The following is a 26024-nucleotide window of genomic DNA, read 5'->3' as shown; positions in this document are numbered from 1 at the left end:
CCCCTCCCCTCCCTCTCTTCTTTTCTTTCTAAAATTAAGCTCTCAATTGCAAATTACTAAGACCACTCACCAAGTGATGAAATAATTTTTGCCTGCCATGCAGGCTGCCTGCGTGACTTTTCTGGGCTCCCTTAAAAGCTCTTCTTAGATAAGCAGGGGAGACAGAAAACCAGACATTTATTAAAGCACTGCCTTACCCTGTATGTAGTACTAAGTATACCCACACAATTTTCCTTTTCTGAAAGCAAACTTGGCTTGGCTTGTTACCCAGAAATAGATAGGTGTGCGTGATTCAAGCCTCCCTTCTTTATACCAAATAACACTCATAGAACATAATAACATTGTATTTTATTAACTGTGAACCTGAATTCACTTGGATACTGCTTTACACGTACAATTCAAACATGTCTATTAAAATATAACCAGATAGCAAAGAACCACTGAAAATTTAAGAATAAACTGAAATAACTGCAAATCATGTAGAGTAGACATTTCAGTGCAGAGTGATTCCTGAGAGTGCTTGGAATATGGTTTCGAAATGCATATTAGGCAAGGACTTGTGGGAAGATGGCACATGGGTGTCATGATTTTCACCTCATTTATTTCCTTACCCGTCAGTGATTCTTTCCTTGTTCCTCACTGGTATTTCCAAAGCTAGGCTCCCTTTAATGTTTTGTAGAGGAGTAGGGGAATCCTGTGAACATTTTACATGAGAGTCTGTTTGCTTCAACTGCCAAGTAACTTGGGTTGTGTGTGGATGGGGGATGGAAGGGAGTACTCTGCATGGTCCTGGGGCTGATTTGCACCGCAACAGTGCTTGAATCAAGCCATCAATGGTAATACACTTGTTATTCCTCTCAATTTTGTTTCCTTGGACACTTCTGAGCTATGCAATTACTTGTGATTTTTTTGTGTCTTCCAGGTGTTCTTGGGTGCCCTGTCTTTTGTTTACTTTGCCAAAGCATTGGCAGAAGGCTATCTGAAGAGCACCATTACTCAGATAGAGAGAAGGTTTGATATCCCTTCCTCTCTGGTGGGAATAATTGATGGTAGTTTTGAAATCGGTAGGTATCACAGAAGTCTGACTTTTCCTTTAAGCCCAAGGTCTTTCTCCTGAGCCTGCTCAACGCCATCCATCATTGTCTGCTGAGATACAACCTGTAAACTACTGTTTGGATAAATCTTGCCAGGACCTTATGTTACGAGGATATAGATTTAAAGGAAACGTATTCTCTCAGGGAGAAGGCAAGCAATAACAAATTTCCTGCCCCCAGTATTTATTACTGGATGCTTAGACAAGTTACCCATCAGAGGGGAGACTTTCTTTAGGGGAACATGGGGTGAAGATTCGTGCTTTGGGTTGTGATATGTGGAAAGTGCCTCTTGGAGGAGTGAGAATGTGGGAGCACTTAAGGGGGCTCTGCAAAAATGGAGTCCAAATATTTAAGAAGTAGATGGTTGGGGACTGGCGAGATGGCTTGGTGGTTAAAAGCACTAACTGCTCTTATAGAGGTCCTGAGTTCAATTCCCAGCAACCACTTGGTAGCTCAGGACCATCTGTAATGAAATCCGATGCTCTCTTCTAGTCTGTCTGAATAAAGTGGTAATGCAGTCATATACATAAAATAAATAAATAAATCTTTAAAAACAATGAAGCAGACACTGTATTTTTCAACATATTTGCTTAAAGGAGAGAAGGAGGACTGTTTTCTCAGGAATGCAAAAGTAAAATAGACTGTAAAGCCTCTACCCTCTGGTATCTATGGTTTGTCAATTGCTTAGACCTCTGTCTTCAAAGAGTGATTTTAATCACTGATTTGAAGGTGTTGGAACACGTGCCATTCCAGTTAGTCAACTTCCTGAATTGATAAAAATAAGAAGCATTTAATGCCTTTTCAAAGTAAATAAAATAACTTCCCTTAGTGGTCATCAATGTCATTTGGGACAAACAAAATAACAGCGAAATCTCTTAACTGCTTTAGTGTCAGATTTTCTTGTAGTGAGTGGAATTTAGGTCTTCAACTTCATTTTGTAACTTGCTATTTTGATTTTATTTGTGACTTGGGATGTCATGGAGGAAGAGAGACCAATGAACATATAAAATTTTATGGATTTTGCAAAAAAAAAAAAATTGCAGCCCTCACTTCAAAAAAGGATAGGAGGTGCTTTATTTGGAGACCAAAAAAAAAAAAAAAAAAGTGTATGGCCATAGCTCAGGGACACAGACTAGGCAACCCCAAGTACCTTGGTCTAATCTGGTAACAGTTTCATGAAAATTTTACTGTGTAAGAACAAAGAAAGCCATAAATCAGCATGCTTTCCAAAACCTTGGTGGCAACATCATGTAGGTAGTTATGGAAATGTGGGAGAAGCCTCTGCTATTGGGCTCAGAGGCCATCTGATGGTGATATTAACTTTTGAGCAATACGTTCAAAGGGATTTACCCAATAGTCAGAAAGATGTGATGTCATGTTAGAGGTGTCTGATAACTGTAGATGAAGGGGATTAAGATGGCCCAAGAGAATTTGGCTCTGAACAAATAAAATTCCAACCACTGGAGTTCTAAGCAAGGCATCAGCTTTTATAGGTGAAGGATTCTTTCAAATCAGTTTACAAAGGTTCCAGAACAGTGTCAACCACACCTCAGTGGCCTTTCAGGTGTTTGGGAAATGTTCAAGTTCAGGTACTAGTTCTTCAGGGAAGGGGCCCAAGTTTCTATTTGTTTCTGTTTTAGATTGCATTAGTTGTTTATTTATAGTTAATTAATTAAGTTAGTTAGTCAATCTGTTTGTTTTCATGTACATACACAAGAGTTCCATGGTACACATGTAGAAGTCAGAGGATACTTTGAGGGAGTCATTTCTCTTCTTCTACCATGTGAGTCTTGTGGATTGAACTCAGGTCATCAGACTTGGTGGCAAGTGTCTTGACCTGTTGAGACATCTCAAAACAAGTCTGAATTTCTTGTTGCCAGAGGCTATCAATGTTGTTAATCAATATATATCACATATATCATGCTTCTAAAATACCCAATTGTCTTAGTTAGGGTTTTATTGGTGTGAAGAGACCCCATGACCATAGAAACTCTTATAAAGTAAAACACTTGCTTGCTTACAGTTCAGAGGTTTAATCCATTATGATCATGGCAGGAAACATGGGAAGAAGTATGCAGGCAGACATGATGCTGGAGAGGTAAGTGAGAGTTCTAAATATGGATCTGTAGGCAAGCAGGAAATGACAGTAACACACTGGCCAGGCTTGAGTTTCTGAGACCTGAAAGACCACCACTAAGTGACACACTCACTTCTTCCAACTAAGCCACACTAATCCAACAAGGCCACGCCTCCTAATAGTGCCACACCTTATGGGCCAATGGGGGCCATTTTTATTCAAACCATCACACTGATTGTATCAGTCCCTTATGTTTCTGTGTGACTTCCTTTGAGGGACCTCAAGAGTTGATGCTTGCCCCATTGATGGTCCTGAACTGAAGGACCATAGAAGGGTGAGATCAGGTGAAGAAAGGCATATTGATAGGAAGCTTTTGCCTACTGAGTGAAGCTGGCATGGAAGTCGATATGTCAATAAAAATGAAATATCAAACAAATTTAATTTTGGTTTCTATGTATAAACATAGTGCTAGAGATGCTTAAAAATGATGGACTGTAAACTTTTGCATGGAAATCCTCAATATATAAGACAGAAACTGTCCAAAAAGATACCCAGTGCTATCACTGAGTCTCTATACACATGCACACACATGTTCGCTTTAGTCCCACATACATGTGCTCAAACATGTATGAAAATACACACACATACACACACACACACACACACACACACCTAATACATACCCCCACATATACATACAGAAAAGTTATATATAATAATATATACATTCAATAACTTGGTTGAAATTCTTTTAATTTCAATTGATTGTCTATAGAAATTCTAGCATTTTCTGAGTGCAAAAATCACATGATTGAAACAGAAGACACACACACACACACACACACACTTTTTTACATTCTTAAACCTGCCAATTTTTTCTTTTCTTACTCAGTTGGCCTGGGGTTTATGCTGAATTGCAGTGGTGATAATAGACATCCTTCTCTTGTTTCTGGCTTAATACAGGCCTTTTAAAGTTTCACTATTCAGCAATTCAACTATTACATGGTTTTTATTTTAATTAATTAAATTATTGTGAGTTAGTTATTAAAGTGTTTTACATGGTTTTTAGTAAGTATACTTTAAAAATTTATCTAACCAGCACATTTCTCTTTCTTCTTTCTGCTCTTCATTGCTTGAATTTTTGAGACACAGTGTCTTGCCCTGTGTCATTAGCTAGCATGGGATTCACTTTATAGACCAATTTGACCCCATACTCACAGAGATCCATCTGCCTCTATCTCTAGAGTGCTGATTGAGTGTGTACACCACCATGCGAGGCTCAGTAGTTTTTATAACTTAGTTTCTGGCAGCACTGAGGGCTTCACTACATTTCTTCTATTCTGCAAAAATGTTTCTTTTTTCCACCTGCTACATAGGTTTAATTAACAGATTTCTTCTTAGCTCAGATTCTCACAGTCCCGGATAAGCTCTACTTGCTAGACAGCATTGACCATTCCTTTCACTAGCGGGATCTTTAACTTCAAATTTGCAACTGTACTTGGTCTCTAATTGCCGTTTCTTACACCGGACTTGTTCAGGTTTTGTTTCTGGTGCATAAGGTAACTTCAGTTATTTGTTTTCTTTCCTAGGATTTGAAATTTTGGATGTATGCATAAAAAGTTTTAAGTTTGGTAAAAACATTTATTAAACTCCTTGGACCTGTTATTTTTTTTTATCAATTGGTCATGTGAAATATGGAACAGTTTTCATAGTCAATTTAGTGTGTGTGTGTGTGTGTGTGTGTGTGATATGTGTGATATGTGTGTGCACATGTGTATATGCACATATGTACACAGAAGCACTATGTAGGCATGCGTTTCTGGAAACCAGAGGTAGACTTCCAGTATCTTCCTTTACTGCCGTTCACTTTGTCTTTTGAGGTAGGGTCTCTCACTGAACCTGGGGCTCACCTTTGCAGCCAAGTTGGCTGGCCAGGAAGCCTTTGCAATCTGCCAATCTCCACACTTCCTCCCCAAGCCTAGTGCTGAGGTTATAGGCACCAGCCTCATGCCAGCTTATATGTTGGTGTTGAGGGTCAGAACACAGCCAGCACTTTACCCCTTGGCTCTCTTTTCAGATACACCAATTCATTTTTTTGTAGGTTTTGAATCACCGTGTATTCCCCATGTATCTCTCCTGGGAACTCAGAAAGGTTGCCTTTATAGCAAGCACAGGAAACGAAATCTTGTAGACATAGGATGGTGGAGAAATGGCATTATTCATTAATGTAACAAAGAAACACCCTTCAAACCAGTTCCTTATTTTAAGGGTTTGGTGAAAAGTACATGGACTAAAAAATGTATTGCTATAAAAATGTAAGCTAGCCTCACAAACAGACGAACGTGATCAGTCTAGTTTTTACACTAGTCAAGTGGCAAATAGGTGCTCTCAGGCTTTGTTTCTTTAATATGCGAATTTTAAAGAGCTGAATTCTTCGAAGAGTCAAGCACATAGACTTCATTTTCAAGCTACGTTTTCTACATTCTTCTTATTATCCTCAGGCTGTAAAATTCACCACTCATTTTCCAATTGACTAATGCTGGCCGTACGTCCAAACAGTAGTAAATCAGATGATTGCTTGCAGATGGAAGGAAACATGTTCTTGCTGTAACACTGGAAAGAGCAAGGACAGCATCAGAGCCAGGGCAACCATCAGCCCCCATAGGGAAGTGTCTGCTTCTTTATCTAGGTGGGAGTTCCTGCAAATGAGACTTCCCAGTGATTATAACTAAAACGGAAAGGTCCTTAAAATGTGTGCCCCAATCCAGGTTTCTCATGGTGCGTTGCTGTCATAAGCCACACCATTGTATTTGAGTTTACCTTGCAAGTGCAGATTCCTTGACTGGACCATGGTTCCATGGCACCAGGAACTGGATGTGCCAAGAAATCTTTATCTCCCTTTGTACCTTCTCCTAGAGATTCTTTTATATAACAAAGCCTGAAAAATCTTCCCTTAAAACATGTTGAATCATAGAGCTCAGGAGGTAGTTCACTCAGTGTCCTGTAAACATGACAACCTGAGTTTGATGCCCAAATACATATCCAACAATGACAACAATAACAACAACAACAATCAGGTATGATATAGGACTTTTCCTTATTATTGCAGCAGAGATAAGCCTGCCAGAGTAGGTAGCCAAGAAAACCCAAGGCTGATGAGTAGAGACCTTATGAAACAATGTGAACAGTATCTAGAGATGACATTCGAGTTTGACCTCTGACCTCCAACTTGCTCATCAGTTTTTTTTTGAATGGCTCTCTTGTAAAAACATTATATTCATGATATTTGTACATTGTAGTTTATATATGATAGACACACAGAGTTGTTTTGGGGGACAAACTTTTTATATTGAGTCTCTTTTTTAAAGAAGTCGTGAACAATTACAAAGTATCATTTGTGTAATTGTGGGTCTAATATTTTATTTCATTTAAAGTAAGGTATACTCCTGTTGTGTAATACCTTCCTTTGGGGAATATCAGCTGTAGAGATAATATAGGGTCTATGTTTCAAAACTGATTGGGAAACTAATAGAAGATTTAATCCGAATTGTAAGCTAAAGAAGAAACTAATAGAATGTGCTGCAAAGTCACTAAGAAACATTTAAAATATCAGCCAAAGGAAGCTTTGTAAGATTTAGATTTATTTTTAAGTTATAATTATGTATGTAGGTGTGTACATATGAATTCAGGAGTCCTTGAAGTTCAGAGGAAGGGATCAGATCTTCTGCAGCCAGGATTACCTGAGCAGTGAGTCACCCAGTGTGGGTGCTGGGAATCAAACCTTGTCCTCTGTAAGAGCAGCAGGCTCTCTCTCCACCAAGGAGCCATTTCTCCAGCCCTCTGCCTATAATTTAGTTAATTGATAAAATGCTTTTTAAGGAACAAACCATCAGGTATGGTCAAACAAAACGGGAGAGGAATGGTAACTGAGATATTTTGATATTAAAGATGAGGTGATTAAAGTCATGAATCAACAGCTATTTTAGCTCACAGGGAAGCAAGCAACGTGATGGGGGACTTCCTTCAAGTGAAGTTCTACACAGTCTGTGTACATCATTTGTTTGCTTATGCTGTGGACTGTTTCCTAGATTCCCTAATCTGACCGTGAATGCTTCTCCTTGCCCCCAAAGGGAATCTCCTGGTCATAACATTTGTTAGCTACTTTGGCGCCAAACTTCACAGGCCAAAAATAATCGGAGCAGGATGCCTGGTCATGGGTTTTGGAACTATGCTCATTGCTGTACCCCAGTTCTTCATGGAGAAGTAAGTCTAAAGCATCTGTCTTCCCCTAACTTTCTCATCAATGCCAGGTCCCCTCCTCCTTTTCTTAAAGGTTATAATTTTATTTTGTTTTCAGAAAGCAGGTGTTGTTGGGAAATCTATCTATCTATCTATCTATCTATCTATCTATCTATCTATCTATATATATATATATATATATATATGTGTGTGTATGTGTGTGTGTGTTTGTACATACATATATATATGTATATGTATTTATGTGTGCGTGTGTGTGTGTATGTGTGTGTGTGTGTGTGCGTGTGTGTAGCATGTAGTTATAAAAAACAAATCACACTATGGCTGGCAAGTTCCCATGGTTACCACAAAGCTTGCACTTTCCAAACCATCTGCCCTCTGCAGCTAGCCTGCTGAAATTGGCTGCCACTGGCTCTAGTCACCTAGACCCCTAAAATGAAAACTCCAGAAGCTTGTAATTTACCAGTCAGATTTATAACAGTAAATCTTCCACCCCCAAAATGCCCACAAAAAGAACTCAAAACTCAGTTGATATAGATACAAACTGCACACCTAGATTGGACAGATGTGCCCTATGTTATCTAATCATCTGTATAAGAAATTCCCAGTTACTTATGGCTTCTAGGACCATGTAGTTCTGGCTCATCATCCTCTCTTATAGGTTCCATCTTGTCTCTCCCATCTCCGTCTCAGTCTTCCTGTCTATCTCTCTCTGTCCCCTATCTAAAACTTTCAGCTCAGCTTTCCCTTCCACTGCCTAATCACAGACTCTAGCCTTATCTGACTAGTTAAGATTTCACCTGATCTCACCTGAATACAAACATAGGGTACAGGGCAGAAAAGATGGACAGCAATCCACAATGTGTGTATGTGTGTGTAATAATTTGCAGTCAGATTCATTACCTAGAGAGGAAAGCCAGAGTAAGAATTTCTTCTGGGAAAATGGCTCTGAAGCCATGATGCACATTATAGGTTCTCTAGAACTGGCCTGTGAGAGTTCTGGTAAGTCTGTGATTCTGATGTTCTAGTGCCTCAAGATGTTACAATGCTGATTTTATTTGGACCTGGAGACAGCTTTGGTGTTTAGCAAACGTAGGTAGCTACCTCTCGTGTTAAGGGAATAGCTGATGGATAATCATTATCTTTTCTTTTAAAAAGTCTTAAGATGATTCTTGTTTTTATTTTCTGCTGAGGGTTCATGGGTGATGGGAAACAAACTGCTCTTCAGTGCTGGTTGGGTTTGGTGAGTCTGATTTAAGAGAACTGCCAAACCAACATGATCCCTTCATTTTCAACCAAACAAAGTCAACCTTTGTTTTTAGCATGCTGTTAGCCTGTCAGGTAAAGAAAATGCTCTTTATGTGCAGGTACAGCTATGAGAAGTATGAGAGGTATTCTCCCTCTTCCAACATCACTCCTGACATCTCTCCCTGCTACCTAGAATCCAGCAGCCCATCACCAAGCTCAATTGTGGGGAAATCACAAAACAAATTAAATCACGGTAAGATGATTTTTAAAAACTGACTTGTGTAAGTAAATAGCTTTAGCTTTTATATATACTTTAGCATGTATATTTTCATGAAAAACATTAATATTTGAAATATTAAAGTGCCAAAAATTCCTACAAATGCACTGGGGAGGTAGTTCACTTTGCAAGCATGAGGACCTGAGTTCAAAACCCCAGTACCTACTTAAAAAATCTAACTGTATCTGAACATACCTATAGACCCAACACTGGGAGACAGAGGTGAGTGGGTTCCTAAAATTCATTAGCCAACAAACCTAGCTATAACAACGAGCTTTCTGATTCGTGAGAGATTTTGTCTTGAAGCAATGGGGGAAAGAATGTCACCATTTATAGCAGAGTAGAGTTATAGCACATCACTAGAGCTCACTGATTAGGCCAGCCAACCTTGTCTTTTTCACAGGCAGAACACCAATACACATATCTAAGCAAATGTCCATAATTCCAGCACTCAGTAGGCTGAAGCAGGAAGGCCCTGAATTCAAGGATGTCTTAGTCTATCTAGTAAGTTGAATATCTGACAAGCAAGAATCATCTAGAGAAATGTACCAATGTACCCACCAGGAGAAATGCACCAATGTGCTCTAGCCTCTGCGTAGATAGAGGGATAGGCATGTAGACTTGTGGTTCACATGCCTGCACTGCATGAACTCAAAAAACATACTAAAAGCTCCTAAAGTATAAAAGCAGTATGCTATGATCCCAATAAGATATTCCAGTGATCAGTTTTCTGGAAAAGACTACTAATTGCTTGGTGGTGACTAGCAACGTCTACAAGTGGTTCTGAGTAATATAAGTCTTGAAATGAAAATAAAATGAGTTTCACAAATAGAAACATCAATCTAAAGGATTAGAAAGAAAGAAATGTGATCCCCCCCCCCCAGGGTTAAATTTAATTTTCTCTTTATCCTCTTCACACCTAGCTAAAAATAACTCTCACCTCCCAGTGTTGCCATGAAGATGACAGTTAAAAATACCTGAGAACCACTTAGCCCAGCAAGTGCCCTAGAGCAGGCATTTAGATGGGGTGATTCCAGAAGGCTGTCAACATGCCTAACTTTATTACTGTGCCCAAACTCTGTGAAGCAGTCTTTCATTTACGTGTCCGACGTAACTACCCTGCCTCATACAGTCGGTTTAGAGCATGGCGTTTATTAATGTATCCTTCAGTAGCCAGCTCTAAATAGATTCAACTGTAAAAATAGTGTCAAACCTTGTTGTTGTAAGGTACGGATTGCTAAAGAATATATTATGTATAGCTTTAATATGACTGAAAATAGTTGATCGCTAGCAGATATAATTGTAGGCAATAGAGTCCGGTGTTGCAATCATGGCCCATATAAGTGTTGAAATTTCAAGTAGAATTTGGGCAACAATGGCAGATTATTGGGTTTGAAAAATACACAATTTTGATTAAAATAGAAGTCGATAAGCATTTGTTTGTTTGATCATGTCTTTTTTTTTTTTTTTTTTTTGCCTTGGATAGCATGCTGAAAATCGCTGCAGTATAAAAAGACAAATATCTCTCTGTAGGTACAAAATGAAAAGAAGAAAGAGAATAAGTTAAAGACACAGCAAGAAGCAAGAGTCTCTTAGGCCCCTGGATATATCTGTCAGTGAGATAGAAGTTACAAATCAAAATGGCTCATTCAAACTCTTATCAGATTAGCACTGTGACAAATTCTGATTCTGGTTTCTATTTCAGTTTTAAATCAGAGGGTAGAAATGTAGAATTAAACATTTAACATCAATAGTGAGCTAGCTCTAGTCCTCTTGTTTGGTTTTCTTTCCAGAGTGTGAAGGGGATGCCAGTTCCTCCATGTGGGTTTATGTCTTCCTGGGAAATCTTCTCCGAGGATTAGGGGAAACTCCTATCCAACCCTTGGGCATCGCCTATCTGGATGACTTTGCCAGTGAAGACAATGCTGCTTTCTACATCGGTAACACCGATACCTTATTCAACTTGGGAAGTGGGGTGCCTGGTTTGAGCCCTTCCCAACTATCTCAAATTCAACATGGAAGGTTTGAGCACTCAGTCCCCATGCTTCCGTTAACTGTGAATTGTCAAGGCCCTTTAATGAGCATCTGCTGAGTGAAGGGAAGAACACAACTAAATAGCTGTGACCTCAATGTCATGGGGCCTTATAAAAGCATCCTCGGGGCTGCAGAGTTGAGAGATTGCTTTTAATGATGTGTGCATGTGTGTGTGTGTGTGTGTGTGTGGTGGGTGCTTGTGGGCCTCTGTATTTGTATGTGTATTTGTGTGTATATGTGAGTGTGTAAGAGTGTGTGTGCATGTGTATGTGTGGTGGGTGCTTGTGGGCCTCTGTATGTGTATGTGTATTTGTGTGTGCGTGTGAGTGTGTAAGTGTGTGTGCATGTGTGAGTGTTGATTTTGCAGTTCTAGAAATGGCCTTGCATTCTATAATTCCATAAGTAACTAAAGGATCTTTTATTTCATTTTTCCCTGTTTGAGATAGGAAGGGGTTCTGGAACCTTGAGAGCAGGTATAAATGATTGAAAAGAAATACAAAGGAAATATAAGCAAGGCACAAGGATACCCTATCCCAGAGGACAGTTGAGCAGCAATAGTCACCAATATCTACTACAAAGGTGTAGGGAATGCATTGGAAAATCTTCCAAACAAAATGAACAGTAGGAATGAACTATTAAGGTCATATGCATTCAAGCATTATTTAATCGTGTTTCTTATGCCCTGGAATTCAGCTAGAAATTACAGCTGCAGAGATGACTATAGTGTCTTCTGTATTTACTACATCAATTTTGATTCTTGGAATTCTGATATTTTGAAGGTGTAGCTTTTAGGAACAAATGGTAAGACTGAAGGAGAGTTTACAACAAGAACTACTGTATTTCTGGCTATGTACCACAGAAATCCCTAATATTCTGCACACCACACCTAAACAGGCTTAAATTAGCCCCAGGCTCTGTCTCTATTGAAAACTGGAGCATAACTCAGGAGCCTAAAGAAGAACTATATGGGGCAAACTACACAGTTATTCTGGGGACTGGGAAGGATTTACATTCCTATGGAGGTCCACAGGGACTACACACAATCTTATACTTTCTCTGTCCGGAAACAGGCCAGGGAGCTAGCTGATCTTTACGTCTCCAGCTCATGTATTCTCCCAGGAATATACTTGTTTGAGTTCTTCTGTGAAATGAATGGCAGATTTGAGACCCTAAGCTGAACGGGACAGCCTTTCTGCTTACTAGTAACACTGTCCTCTGGATAACCTGTTCCTGTCATCTATCGTGGCTTCCTCTGACCTCTGAAGAGCTTTCTAGACAAACTTAACATGGTGCAAAGTCTATCTGCTTTGCGAGCTCTTTCCGGAGTTGGCACTCTCTCCACAGAGCTGCCTCACAAGTTCCACGTGTGAGTGAGCATGCTTTATTACTGAAGTGGGGGAAAACCCATTTTTAACGTCAAACAGAACTTTTCACTTCACTGATGATAAGACATGGTTGAAAGATTACAAAACCAGCACAGTTCCGATATGTTTGGTTTCTGTCTCATGTTGCCCCTAGCTCTGTCCTCCACCTCAAGTGCTAGGATGCCCAACCTGTGCACCGCCATACCTGTCGGAACTGAAGTTTGATTCATGCTTGGAAATTAACTTTGTCAGAGCCTTGGTGTTATTTCCGTGAGATGATTAATGTGTTAAAAGTACTTGTTTTCTCCCCAAAGAGAGAATGATGTGTTTCCTGAGTCGGTGTAATTGAAAAATTTAACCAGGGAAAACCCACAAAAGAAATGCTGAGTGAAGTATTTATTTTGCAGATACCAGTGGCATCTCATTTATTTTTCCTGCTTAGCATTTTATCAGTTTATCAAAGCAGAGCAAAATGAAATATATTCTTCTTTTTCCTCTTATCCCCCTTTTTAATGTTTCATTTTGGTTTGGCTTGTTCTTTTTTTGTACAGGGTGTGTGCAGACAGTGGCAATTATAGGACCCATTTTTGGCTTCCTTTTGGGCTCATTATGTGCCAAACTGTATGTTGATATTGGCTTTGTGAATCTAGGTAAGTAGATTATTTGTTTATATTTCTTTGTTTACACTTTTCTCTTTGTGCGTGCACATGCCATGATGCATTTAGGAAGATCAAAAGACAACTTGTAGAAATCAGTTCTCTCCTTTCGCCTGTGGGTCCTGGATGGAACTTGGATGTCCAGGCTTGCTACAGGTGCCTTTACACACGGAGCCATCTTACTGGCTGAACTCACTTTGTATTTATTCATTAATTTCAGCTGCTGTAATTTTTAGTGGGACTTCGAAAAATATTACATTTTGTCTTTTTTTAATTTACAAAATGTATACATATGAATATTTGAATGTATGTATGTATGTACATTAAATGAGCACTTGTTGTTGGAAGAGGTTAGGAGAGGGTGTCAGATCCCTGAAACTGGAGTTACAGACAGTTATGAGCCTTCATGTGAGTGCTTGGTAATACAAGCCCAGCTTTTCAAGAACAGCCTAACCACTGAGCCATCTCTCCAGCCCCCAAATTTTGTTTTTAATATGTCAAGGCGGTACTCTTTCATTAAGTAAAAATAATCCCTGAAATACACCTTGATACTGAAGATGCAAACATTAGTCGGTGCAGGAAGATAAACAGATTAGTATTTAGAACAAGGTAACCTGTGGTCTGTTTATAAAGGCAGATCCTCTTCTCCAACAGCTGCAAATTCAAATGCATCCAACCCAGTTCAGATGCAGACCTGTGGCTCTTGCTGGCTCTTGCTGGTCTCAGATGTGTCAACATTTATGATAGAGGCATCAACTGAAAATGCAAACATAGGAGTGAAAGTCACCAGCGACCAAACTTCCTTTTCTTCTAGTCCTAGCTTCTGTCTTCTGCTCTCTTTTCCCCAACTAGGCAATTATTTTGGGGACTGGCGGTTGTCTTTCTTTGAGGAAAATCCTAGCCTATTGAATCCTATTCAATATGTGAATCTGATGTGATGTTTCTGAAGGACCAGTTTACCAGAGTAAAACAACCACTAGGATGTTTTACTCTCTTTACTCTCCCTTGAGTTTATGGCACAGCCTCAGAGGACAGTGTAAAGTCATGAGCCTCTTACAGCCTTTAGTCTGACTTTTTAACCCATGGTATAAACAGGAAATCTGAAGTCCCCCATAAACACCTTTTCTGGAGATCAGAGACAGGGAGTGGTGGTAGATGCCAAGTATGAATTATTAGATATTTTCTATTTCGTGTGTGTGTGTGGGTATGTATTAAGAGGTCAGGAGAGGGTGTCATTCATATCTATCTGTATGTATGTATGTATGTATGTATGTATGTATATATGTATATGTGTATGTGTACGCATGTTTCCTGTGTCTGGGCAAGGAATATGTGTGGGAGTGTATGCATATGGATGTCTGTATGTATAAAGATCTGAAGTTGATATTGGCAATCATCCTACATTTTTCCTCTACCTTATTTTTTGAGGAAAAATCCTTTCAATCAACCTTAGAGATCATCGATATAGCTAGTGTAACTATCCAGCTTGTTCTGTGGCTCTCCTGTGTCTACCACTGGAGGCTGGAATAAAGGCTAGCATTCAGGCCCATCTGGCATTTATAAAGGTTCTGGGTAATCTGATCTTAAGTCCTTATGCCATTTTTATGATGTGGTAGAATGTTGCTAGAATTTGCTTCCTGCAGTAACTCTTTTCAATACCCTAACCTTGAAGAACTCACCACTCAACCAACCTCTGTTTTTCAGACCATATAACTATCACCCCAAAGGATCCTCAGTGGGTCGGGGCCTGGTGGCTTGGTTACCTAATAGCAGGGTTCCTAAGTCTTCTTGCAGCTGTACCTTTTTGGTGCTTACCCAAGACTCTACCAAGATCCCAAAGTAGAGAGGACTCTGGCTCCTCATCTGAGAAATCCAAGTTCATTAGAGATGACCCTGTTAACTACCAAATGGCCCCTGGAGAAGATAAAATGAAAATTGTGGAAATGGCAAGAGGTAAGCCAGATTCTCTTTCATCATGGGCTATTGTACATCTTCCTGGTGGGAGTGGAGGAGGCATATGAACAACAGCACTTGTCTCCTATCCCTGTCTGAAGAAAGCTTAAGAGATCACATAGGAAGCAGAACTGGGGAGGGAAGTTTTCCTTATTGAAAATGTTATGGAGGTGAATGAGCAAATCCTTCCTATCTTCCGTTTGATTGGCTCAACCTTCTCATTCAGGATTGTTTTTCTACACAGCAGTTGTTCAGCGTAAGTTTGGGTGGGCAGAACAGAAGAGGCTATAACTCCATGTCTGAGAGCCTTTCACACATGAGACCCACCTGTTTGAACATTATATAAAAATGTGTGTCTTGGCAAGGGTGTAAGTGGGAGCCAGGCAGAGCCCAGACATGTTCTCAGGAGTTCCCCTCCTTCAGGGAAGTTGGTAGCTGAGAAATTGACCCCATCTCTTCCTTTTTAAGCAATCCTATATTTATGTTTATAGACCATCTTTAACTGTTGAAGTTGATTGTCCAAGTCAAGGGGGTGGGTTGTAGGACTGAGAGAAGGAGGGGTGTCTTTTTAACACCAAGATACAATCACTAAAAGAGATATCTGTGAGATACATTTAAAGAAAGAGACTCACACGGGGAGTCATAATATTTAGCCTAGAGTTCTGAGCTCTAAGAAATATGAGGATGAGGGGAAATATGCTGGTCCCTTGTCACTGGCATATTAGCTGGTAGGATATGTCCCTGAATCACCTGTGGGTCCTATATAGAACTTACTTCTTCCTGTAGAAGTGTATTTGCCTAGATTCAAACCCAAGAAGATTGCAGCCTTGTCTTCAAGGACTCTATATGTTTTTGTCTTACAGATTTTCTTCCATCACTGAAGACTCTTTTTAGAAATCCAGTATACATCTTATACTTGTGTGCAAGCACTGTTCAGTTCAATTCTCTGTTTGGCATGGTGACATATAAACCAAAATACATTGAGCAGCAGTATGGGCAATCTTCGTCCAAAGCCAACTTTGTCATTGGTATGTTTTCCACCTGTCTGTCATGTGTTCCCATAGAAACCTATTTGATGAATCTTGCACATTCTTTGTAACATTAGATTTGCTCAAAATTTTAACCTAAAGTATTTTCAGATGTTTTAGATGAAGTGATATAGTAAGGTTTTGTAAAAAAAAAAAATATTTAGTAGGATGAATATACATGGTGGGTGTGTATTACACCTTTGCAACAAGAATTATTTATAGCTGTGACTGAATGACTTTAAAACAATTTCCCGCAGTTCTTAAATAAGTAAAAAGAAGTGAATCTAGCCTAAATTCTTTTTTAGATGATTGCTAATGTTGAGTACACATGTTTTAAGTTTTGTTGAAATCTTGCATTGGCAAAATTGCATGTGTGGTATCTGAGATTGCATGCAAAGGTATTTAGACAGTATATTTGTGCTCACTCTAACAAAGCCTATGTTTGACTCAGATATGTTGTTTAAAGTAGTTGCGTTTATAGCATATCTATATAGCTGATAACAAAAACACCATTCAGGGACCAAAACAAAAATAAAAAAGCAAAAGGAGAGAGGAGAATATTTAAATAGAGGGCTATCACCTTGTATAAAATTAGAGATGTAAAACCTGGATTGGCTCCTTCTCTCCCTAAATGTGTCCTTTAAAGTCACCATTTTCAGGTATTAAGTTTATTCTGTTTCTTGGGACATATTCCTTTAAGATATGATATTTAAAGATATTTAAAATAATTTCTTTCTTCGTACAAAAATTTAAAGGATTTATTTTATTGTTATTATTGTTCATGGGTATAGATGGGTCATAGGGGTGTGTGGATATGGGTGCATGAGGGTGTGGGTGGAGATGTTTGTTTGTGCATGTGAGCACAGGTGCCTTATACAGGTCAGAAGAGGCTGTCAAATCTCCTGGAGGGCTGGAGAAGTCTCAGTGTTTAAGCACGCTGGCTTCTCAGCACCTACATGACAGATCACAAGTATCTGTAATTCCAGTTCAGGGGATCCAACAACCTGACACAGAGACACATGCAAACAAAATGCCAATGCACATGAAATAAGAATCAATAAAAATCTGGAGCTGAAGCTATAGGTGGTTGTGAGCCATCCAGCGTGTGTACTGGGAACCAAACATCGACTTCTGAGCCATCTCTCCAGCCCCTCTTCATGAAACATTTTAAACATTATTCTATGTATCTGTCTCTGAGAAGAGAAGAAAAAAAGCTGAGTGTATCTCTCAGAAGATAGTCTTTTGATAAATTATGAAAAACGGGCACTCAGAGGACGTGAAAGTGACTACCGTGTGCGGACTATTCTCTGACATCCTAGAGCCACTAAGATTGGACCACTGATCCTTTTATGATGTGTAGGAGTTGAAGACAGGCACTTGCACATGCCCGCCAAGCATTCTACCAATAAGCAGAGCCCCAAATCTCTCTCCTTAATTTTACTTCCGGCATTTCACTAAACTGCTCAGATTGTCCTTAAATGTCTTTATAGCCCCCTCAGGCCTCCTAACTTCCCTGTATCTGCCTCCTGCATAGTTGGATCTCAAGCTTTTATCTCAGGCCTGGTCTTTCTTTGATACAGAGGGTACACACTCCCTACTTTATTTTCATCGTTGCCAATCTGATAGGAATACATTGAATGTTTTTGTGTTAGATTTTTGTGTTAAGAGCCAATAATGAACAGCATCATTCTACCATATCAACACCATTTCAGGTTCAACATCTCAAATCAAATATAGAAAATGACAATATGAGACCACAAGTGAGAAAGTCCACACCTGGCCTTGAAGGACTCTGCTCATTCAGAATGAGGACGCACTTAAGATATTGTATAACTTTACCTGCAGACTGTGCTATTGTGTTATGTATATCATCCATAAAATTAAATTTTCATCGAGATGTGGATTTCATCTCCAGGATATTGTGTTATACATTTATTCTCTAAAATTTTCCAAAATTCAAAACCACATTAGTCTCAAGTATTTAAGTAAGGAATACTCAGGCAGTCTTGAATAGTTATTATAGGACAGTGGGCAGGTTTAGAGACATTTAGAAAATTTCTTACAGTTGTATAGCTGTTAAGCGGTTGAACTGATGTTAGGCTCCTGGGTCTCTGATGCATGCCCTCTAACACCTGGTGGGACCACTCCCTCTGCAGGGTTTAAATCATGGTTACTTGCTCCCTAGTAAAGCTGCCTAACTCTGTGTCTAGCATTCCATCCCCTAATTAGCTTTTAAGAGATGTAACTAGTAGGACCTAGTGATGGAAAGCAGGGGACTTGACATGAGCTTCCCTACATTTGAATTAAGACTTACTCATAACTAACCAAAATCCCAAGGAAATTGCTTTCTAAATAAAGGATTGTGCTATGTCTTCCCTTAAGATTGATGAAAACTAGATGTTATAAATAGTGTATCCAATGCTTCACTTAGCATCTGTCACATGATGTGCACATGCTAACATGTACCACTGTAGCTGTAAGGAGACCAGCAAAGAAAGAGCCCGAGGAGCCGGTCAACAAAATCAGATTTTGTTTGAGCCAGAAAATGAAAAGCAAAACATTACACAAAAAACCAGACCCATTTCCTTCATTCTCTGTAAGTATCATTCTATGGACCATATTGAAGAACATTAATCTCTATCCAACTGCCATGTGACTGAGAGTGTTAGTTCTGGGCACTTACCAGAAAAGATATCACTTCATTGACTCATTCAGCATTGGTAGAGTTGTCTTTGTGTCTGGAGAATGTGAGACTACACTTGTGCTATTGTCAACCCATGACCTTGATGCTTGTCACCAACCCTTGGTTTATCTTGACCTACAATAGTAACTGAATATTTTCATAAATTAAAAGAACAGAAAAGTTTGATACATCAGAACTACTGATATGTTTTAGTAATAACTAAGATCACATGTGTGGTGCTCAGAGATCTCATGTAAAACAGTTACTGAGTGACATGATTTTCTTATTTTGTAGGGCTTATCAACATTCCTGCAGTGGCCCTTGGAATATTCTCTGGGGGAATAGTTATGAAAAAATTCAGGCTTGGTATATGTGAAGCAACAAAACTCTACTTGGGATCATCTGTCTTTGGCTACCTCCTCTTCCTCTCTCTGTTTGCACTGGGATGTGAAAATTCCAGTGTGGCTGGACTAACTGTATCCTACCAAGGGTATGTTTCTTCATGACATTATTTGAGAAGATAGAGTTGCTAAATTCAATTGTCAGTAGAGTTTTCCAATAAGACTATATTAATATTTTAAGTCTCATAATTATAGGAAGTGATTTTTTTAATGGAATAGCTGACACAACTTAAAACTCATAATCTGTTATTGTCACTCAAACTTGTTACTTCTTACAAATTTGAATTTGATTGTCTTATAGAAATATAAAAATTGCTAAATCTGCAGCTTACATTATAAAAGTAATCTCACAAATGAAACATTGTAATCATGGAAATACTGACCATGAGTTCTTAGTGAAGTGATGGTTAACGGGATGAACCAATATGGCTATAACTTTCTTAACTTAAAAAATAATAACTATCTATTAAGATTATGGAAGACCTAAATAATGTCATATACATGAAACTGATTAGTATTTATCTAAAATAGTTGAAAGAAGTGCCCCCCTTTCCCCTCTGAACTCCTAATTATCTAGATTGGTCTCTAGAACATTCTTCCTAGTCTCTTCTGTGTTAAAATCACTGCAAGAGTTTGGGGGAAAATGGTATCTCATTGCAGCTGTCTTTAACTGTTCTTTAGCACTGAGTCCAGAGAACATGAATAGTTTACATTTCCTGTTGTTGGTATCATTCCTATGCTATCATGAATATGGTCAGTGATTTGATTATACCATTTTTAGTTTCTTTCTTAATGCAAGCCTGGATCTTGCAGGACCCATTTCATCATTCCATATAAGAGTTCTTCCTATCACTGCACCAGAGGGAGCATCTGCATCCTTTTAGCTATTTCAACACTGTTCATCTACAGATGTGAACCTCTACCATGTGCCAGAGATGTTCCAGATTAAAATTTCCAGAAAGCTCTGGAAGCCATGCAGAGGCAGAAAGGCAGACTCTGCACATCCTCTTGTATTAGTTATTTTCTTGTTTTCAATCCTTGTGACCAAGTGCCTGATAAAAACACCTTAAAAAGGGAAGTGTTTACTTGGGCTTTGTGGGGCATATACAGTCCATCATGGCAAGGATAGCACAGCAGCAGGTGACCCCATATCTTTGTGGGTGCATGGAATTGCTTTCGCACACATCAACTAGGATAGGAGGCTGTGATAGATCAGCAAGGAAGTCTGTGCTACAAACCTCAAGGAAGGCCTTCTGACCCAGTAACCTACAGACCCCACCTCCTAAAGCTTCCACAGCTTTCCAAAAGACCTCCACTTAGTGGAAGAGTCAAGTATTGAAGCACATACGTTTGTAGGGGACATTTTACCTTTTCTGTATCTCTCCACTATTCTGCAGCTCATCACCTGCCTCTTCGTCTCCACAGCTCCCCGTTTCCTGTTCCTCTGCCTGTCTCTACATTCTAGCCTCCATTTTCTTTACCAAAATAGCTTCTTCTCCTTTTAACTGAGCACACACTATAATTTCTTTCATCTAAAATGAAAACTTTGTGAATATAAAGTTAAAAAGAATTAAAAAAAAAGTATGACTACCAAGGTTGTGAGGCTGAAGAGTCTGCTGTGGTCAGCAATGAATAAGAAAAATGTCAATGGTGACTATGAATTGGTAGAAGGTTCTGCAGAGAATAGAAGCCCTGTGGCATTTTTGGCTGTACCTTTCATATTCATTATATAGACTAGCATAGTGGAATCATTTGTATTTTTCAATTTGTAAAACATAATAGTTGTCATTTTCTAATGGATGCCCTTTCTACTCCTATACAAGTTAGTTTTTTGCTAACCATCTTTGAAGTGAGTGAGTTTTTAAAAGTCTGTTCGCTTCTCAAACTTGGCGTCTATCAAAGGCAGAACTCGACCTTGAGCACAGGCATGACTCAGAGTTTACATCTTTCTACATCATGCTGTTTCTAAGGCAAAAGGAAATACATAGACAACAGCTGTGAATTTTTGAGGTTCATGTTTTGAGCACTTCCATGATAAAAGATGAAATGTTTTAGAGAAATAAAAGATAATGTATCCATTGAGTACTAGCCTCTTCGGCAGTCACCTTGAGAGACTGAAGCTGAATTACAATCATGCTGCCATTATTTGGTTCATTCTGAACTTCTCTTTCAAAACTGCTTTCCACACTTTGACAACATCCCCCACAATGGCATAGATTTACCCTTTGAGAATAGCTGCACTATTGAAAGCAACAGAAGTCAGGCAACACCACTAGGGAGCCTCTGTCCTTTCAGCACAGCTCTCCAAAAGACAAGTCCCATTGAAGGATAAACACTCTGATGTGCTTACTGAAACTCTTCATACAATTAAAAATTTAAGCTACAACTCTACTCTCAGACAAATCTTCCATATGATATGTCTATAATTAAAGTCTGCCACCATAGATGGCAGAGTAAACATATCCTCAGCAATGTAAACTAATTAATTTTATGTAAAATGCTCCCCAGGGATTGCTTTGTTTGTAAAGGTTATTTTGATTCTAGACACCAGAAAAGTTCTCTATCGACAAGCTTGAGATATGACAACTAGGGGAATATTTCTTTTTCAGTTAGGAGTATAATCCTGATATGAGCACAAGAACTTGGATACAAGAGGCCTGGGAGGGGTTCACTCCCAAGTTTGTCACAGACAAATGGTGTGAGTGCTAGTAAGTTCTTTCCCTAATCTGGCTTTCTTGATATGCAAGGGAGTGGGTGGCCTCCATCAAGTTTTGTTGGAGGTTCGATCAGATCACCTGGGACTTTCATCTCACAGGACCTCTAGAGGCCTGATGCTTGGATTTCAAAAATATTAGTTAATGCAGATGTGACCAATCATCTCAGCCAGCAGTCAATATTTTCTGGAAGAGGAGATTAAATGCTTCCAGTGGAAATCCCTGAGACCTAGTCAAGTGCCCTTTTGTTCTGTTTGGGTTTATTGAGATGACCCAATCCACAGCAGCCCAGTTAGATGGACTGTTACCTAGATTAAGAAATTACCCTTATAATAATATAGGAAATATTCACTAGAAGCAAGGGCACACAGCATTGCTTCTTTCTCTAAATACCATCTTTGGATGAATGTGGTGGAGCATGATTTCAAATACTAGGACTAGGGAGGCTTAAGCAGGTGGTCTGAGAGTTCAAAACTCACAAAGACTACATAACAAGATCCTGATTCAGTTCCTATAGACCACATTTTTTAGTCTACTTTGTCCTAAGTATTGTATTTGACACCAGCATCATAGGAATACATAAAAAAACTGAACTAGCCTCCACTAAGTGTACATTTCAGTATATTGTTTGTTAATTTCAGTCTCCAAAATATCTGCATAAAAAATTCAGCAAGATGAGAGATTAACAGAAAACATAAAATGAGGGAGGATACAGAATTATGAGAGCTCTATGGGCATAACACTTAGCATGAAGCCAAAATAACACTCCCTTGGTTGAGTGCCCTGTGGAGAATTCAGAGAAAAAGTAAACACAATTCAAGAATACCAACACTTGGAGAGTAAATATTGCTTTTTAAGATTTATAAACATTCTCTATCCTCACAAAGCTAGCACTTCAGTGAGTTCCAATAAGTATTTGTGACTAAATGAGTTGATAACTCACTGAATAATGGAAAACCGTATGAACAAAGATGATGTAGGATGCCGATGATCTCTGTACATGGGGAGAGGATGGAGACAAAAGATGCATGATGCAGTATTGGAGACACATATGCAAGTAGCAATGCTGTCACAATGAATGTAAGAAAGGTGTTCACTTTTAACTGTTTTCATTTATTCCTACAAATAACACCCATCATACCAATGTCCACACAATTACAAAAGTCAGCATGTGTAATATCATAAATAGACATAGAATTATACTTTTCTGTCTTATAACCATGGACAGACCCACCACTGCCCAAAAATTCATTAAAGGAACCTAGAAGAAGGAGATTTTAATATGACCTTTACACTAAGCCACGGACATGATTAGAATGGATAAACCCATTGCAATATCGAGGTACCATTTAAGGGAAAGACATTTAACAGTTGGCTCATTTTTACCACTTAGATGCTGAGGTCTTTAACACAATAATTGTATTTTGACTGCCAATATCATAATATTTATATGACCCAAGAGCATTGATATTTTTAAAACTAAGATCTGGCTTGCTAAGAGGTAATATTTTATACTGTTACATTTCTTTTCAGAACCAAACCTGTCTCTTATCATGAACGAGCTCTCTTTTCAGATTGCAACTCAAGATGTAAATGTTCAGACTCAAAATGGGAGCCCATGTGTGGGGACAATGGGATAACCTATGTGTCGGCCTGTCTTGCTGGCTGTCAATCCTCCAGCCGGAGTGGAAAGAACATTGTAAGAAATATCTCTTAACATGTCTGCTTGTGAAATGACTAGTAGGTAGTCCCATGTAGCTCCATTTGAGGCTCAGGAAGTCACCCAGGTGAAAGCTCTGGTTCTGACCCTACCCTTGTTCCTGTATATAAATATAAAGAATTTAAATCATTCTTGTGGATCTTCGGTTGAAAGAATTAGTCATCAAACAGGTGTAACAACTTTCATAAATGTTTACTCCACAACTCCCATTTTATGGTAAAAAGTATTAACCCAGTATAATAAAGTCCCAAACACAAGAACATTTCATTTTTAAAGTCTGCTTTAGGATTGGTGTCTCCTGAGTTGAAGCTCAAGGCCAGTAGACAGAAAAGGTTTTAGGCACAACACAAATATAGGAAGGTAAGAGGCCTGTATTTAGAGATAGAGATTCAGAAGCCCAGGAACTGATCCCAGGGAAGTTGATGGTTCTAAGGCAGCTCTGCTTGATAATGAGAAGCAGATGGTCTGGGCTACAGAGCTTCTATAGAGTAGAGGAGGCAGAACTCTAGATAGGAAGTTTGCTCAGTCTGATTAGGTGTAATTACATATGTATTTGAAATGAATGGCTTAAACTGTAAGAATTTACTCTGTACAGTTATAGAAATGAGGTTCAATTTATTGCCCAGTCTTTGTGTTTATCCAGTCTCTGTCACTGTTTATTCAGACTTATTTATACTCCCTCCAAACATCATGTGTCCTCCATGGGTCTTTCCTCAATACTTGTCTTGCCTTAGCACATGAGTCTTTCTCAGCTGATATGACTCTGCCAATCAGCCTGAGTCTGAGAAAGCAGCAAGAAGCCACAGCACACCACCAGAAGTTTTTGGTGTGTTTCTCTTTATGGAGTCCCAACAGATGAAGCTCAACTATGCAATGTAAGGTGGACCAATACATGCGTATCATTAGTGAAGATAAGAATCCTTTATCATATGTCCTTTCACTTGCTTGCTTTAGTAGGAATCCTTTCACTAGTGTCTGCTTCAGGAAAACACTCCTTTGCATTTTTGTCCCAGCAAAACAGCATCCAACACTTTCCAAAGAATCCTTAAGTTTCTACTTCAAAAAAACCTTTAAGTGGTTTCTTCTTGTTGGACACTAATTCCTGAAGACTGTATCCTCATGACTTCCTAAGGGCCTTACCTCCAAATATGATTACACAGAAGCTTGATACTTCAATGAGGAAACAGAGAATAGATGTTCAGTGCATAACTGAAGCCATCTGTGAAGGACTATCTTCTGAAAAAATTGAACAATACATATATATTTAAATACTCTTGTTGCTAAGTTATGAATGCTTATCCAAACATATTGAGGGCATTCCAGATGACAGTGAGATGCAGGAACAAATAACAACAATAAAACAAGATGGATTAGGACCAAAAATATTTTATTAGAACTTCCAGGAGCCTCCCGGCCTGGAACCAGTTGAAACGTGACACAAAGTAGGACTCTGGTGTGGCTTTAAAGACTGATGGCCTCTGGATGTTCTAACTTTCTAACTATACTGAATGTTGATAATCACTTTTTAAAAAGTCCTAAAATCTTTCTTGCTAATTTTGAGCGTTAATGGACTGCTGGCTTAGGTGATTAACACCTGTAGCCTAGCAGCAGGAGAGTAAGTAAGGTAGCCTTTGTTCTATCTCCACAGGGTTTGCCAGGGCTCTAACTTTCAGGATGCTAGTTCAAGTCTCAGGATAAAACAAAAAGGACACTTTGAAAAGTGGATTTAACATTTATTTCTAAGCTGTAAAAAGTTTCCTATGAAAGCTCTCTAGGAAAGAGCAGAATGATCATAATGATCCTAAGTGGGACAAGGGAAGTTTGCAATCCTCTCTTTGTCTCAGTGCTTATATATCTTTCAGAATACATGATCACATGGTAAAAAGTTCATTACAAGTTAACACATAAATTCAAATCATAAATTGAATAAGAAGTTTACAACAGAGAATGTTTACATGCATATCCATTAGGAGCAATTATCTGGCTAAACATTCATCATCTGTCACAGCTCTATAGATTCATGGAAAGTTAAAAACCATAACTAAGTTATAAGTGAAATTTTGTATAGATAAACCCAGTCAATATTTTATATTCTGTCCCCCAAACCTATAATAAATTGTAGTTTTCTTTTTATGACCTTTAGTTATGGGTTTTTCGTCTTTGGAATGTTATTTGAGTAGTAGAAGCAATTAACTGGTGTCACTTTGAAATTGGCAGAGTTCTCATTGCAGCTTTGACTATCAGAATGGACAAATAGGAGACCTACTGTAAAAGAGCTTAATAAATGCTGATATAATTTTAGGAATTATTATAGGATCATAGTTAAGGATTAAAAAGTCATTGATTTGACTGTATAGCATCACTAGAAGATAGTACATCTTTGTAGTTCTGCAGAGATCTGCTCAAAAGGGTAGGCTAATACCTAGTAAATGTTATATATGTTTAATAATAACAGGAAAAGCATATTAATAGCAGGAATCTATCCTAAGATGATTTTTTCCTGGTCCTTGCCTATTGA

General features: G+C 38.7%; 1 protein-coding gene across 2 annotated transcripts in view; it reads left to right on the top strand.

Moving 5' to 3' along the window:
• Nucleotides 1–26024, top strand: part of Slco1c1 (solute carrier organic anion transporter family member 1C1) — a 42073-nt gene that overhangs the window by 6609 nt on the left and 9440 nt on the right. For both annotated transcript variants that reach the window (XM_028781030.1, XM_028781029.1), the window contains exons 3-11: nt 923–1064; nt 7302–7434; nt 8796–8929; nt 10747–10893; nt 12903–13001; nt 14712–14960; nt 15824–15988; nt 18966–19161; nt 23320–23485. In XM_028781030.1, the coding sequence (XP_028636863.1) occupies nt 923–1064; nt 7302–7434; nt 8796–8929; nt 10747–10893; nt 12903–13001; nt 14712–14960; nt 15824–15988; nt 18966–19161; nt 23320–23485 (1431 nt within the window). The remainder of the gene's footprint in view (nt 1–922; nt 1065–7301; nt 7435–8795; nt 8930–10746; nt 10894–12902; nt 13002–14711; nt 14961–15823; nt 15989–18965; nt 19162–23319; nt 23486–26024) is intronic.

The sequence above is a fragment of the Grammomys surdaster genome, unplaced genomic scaffold (genome assembly GCF_004785775.1).
Source record: "Grammomys surdaster isolate TR1022 unplaced genomic scaffold, NIH_TR_1.0 373, whole genome shotgun sequence".
NCBI classification, from domain to species: domain Eukaryota; kingdom Metazoa; phylum Chordata; class Mammalia; order Rodentia; family Muridae; genus Grammomys; species Grammomys surdaster.
The sequence above is the reverse complement of the archived record's forward strand: the minus strand, read 5'-3'. Positions and strand labels throughout refer to the sequence as shown.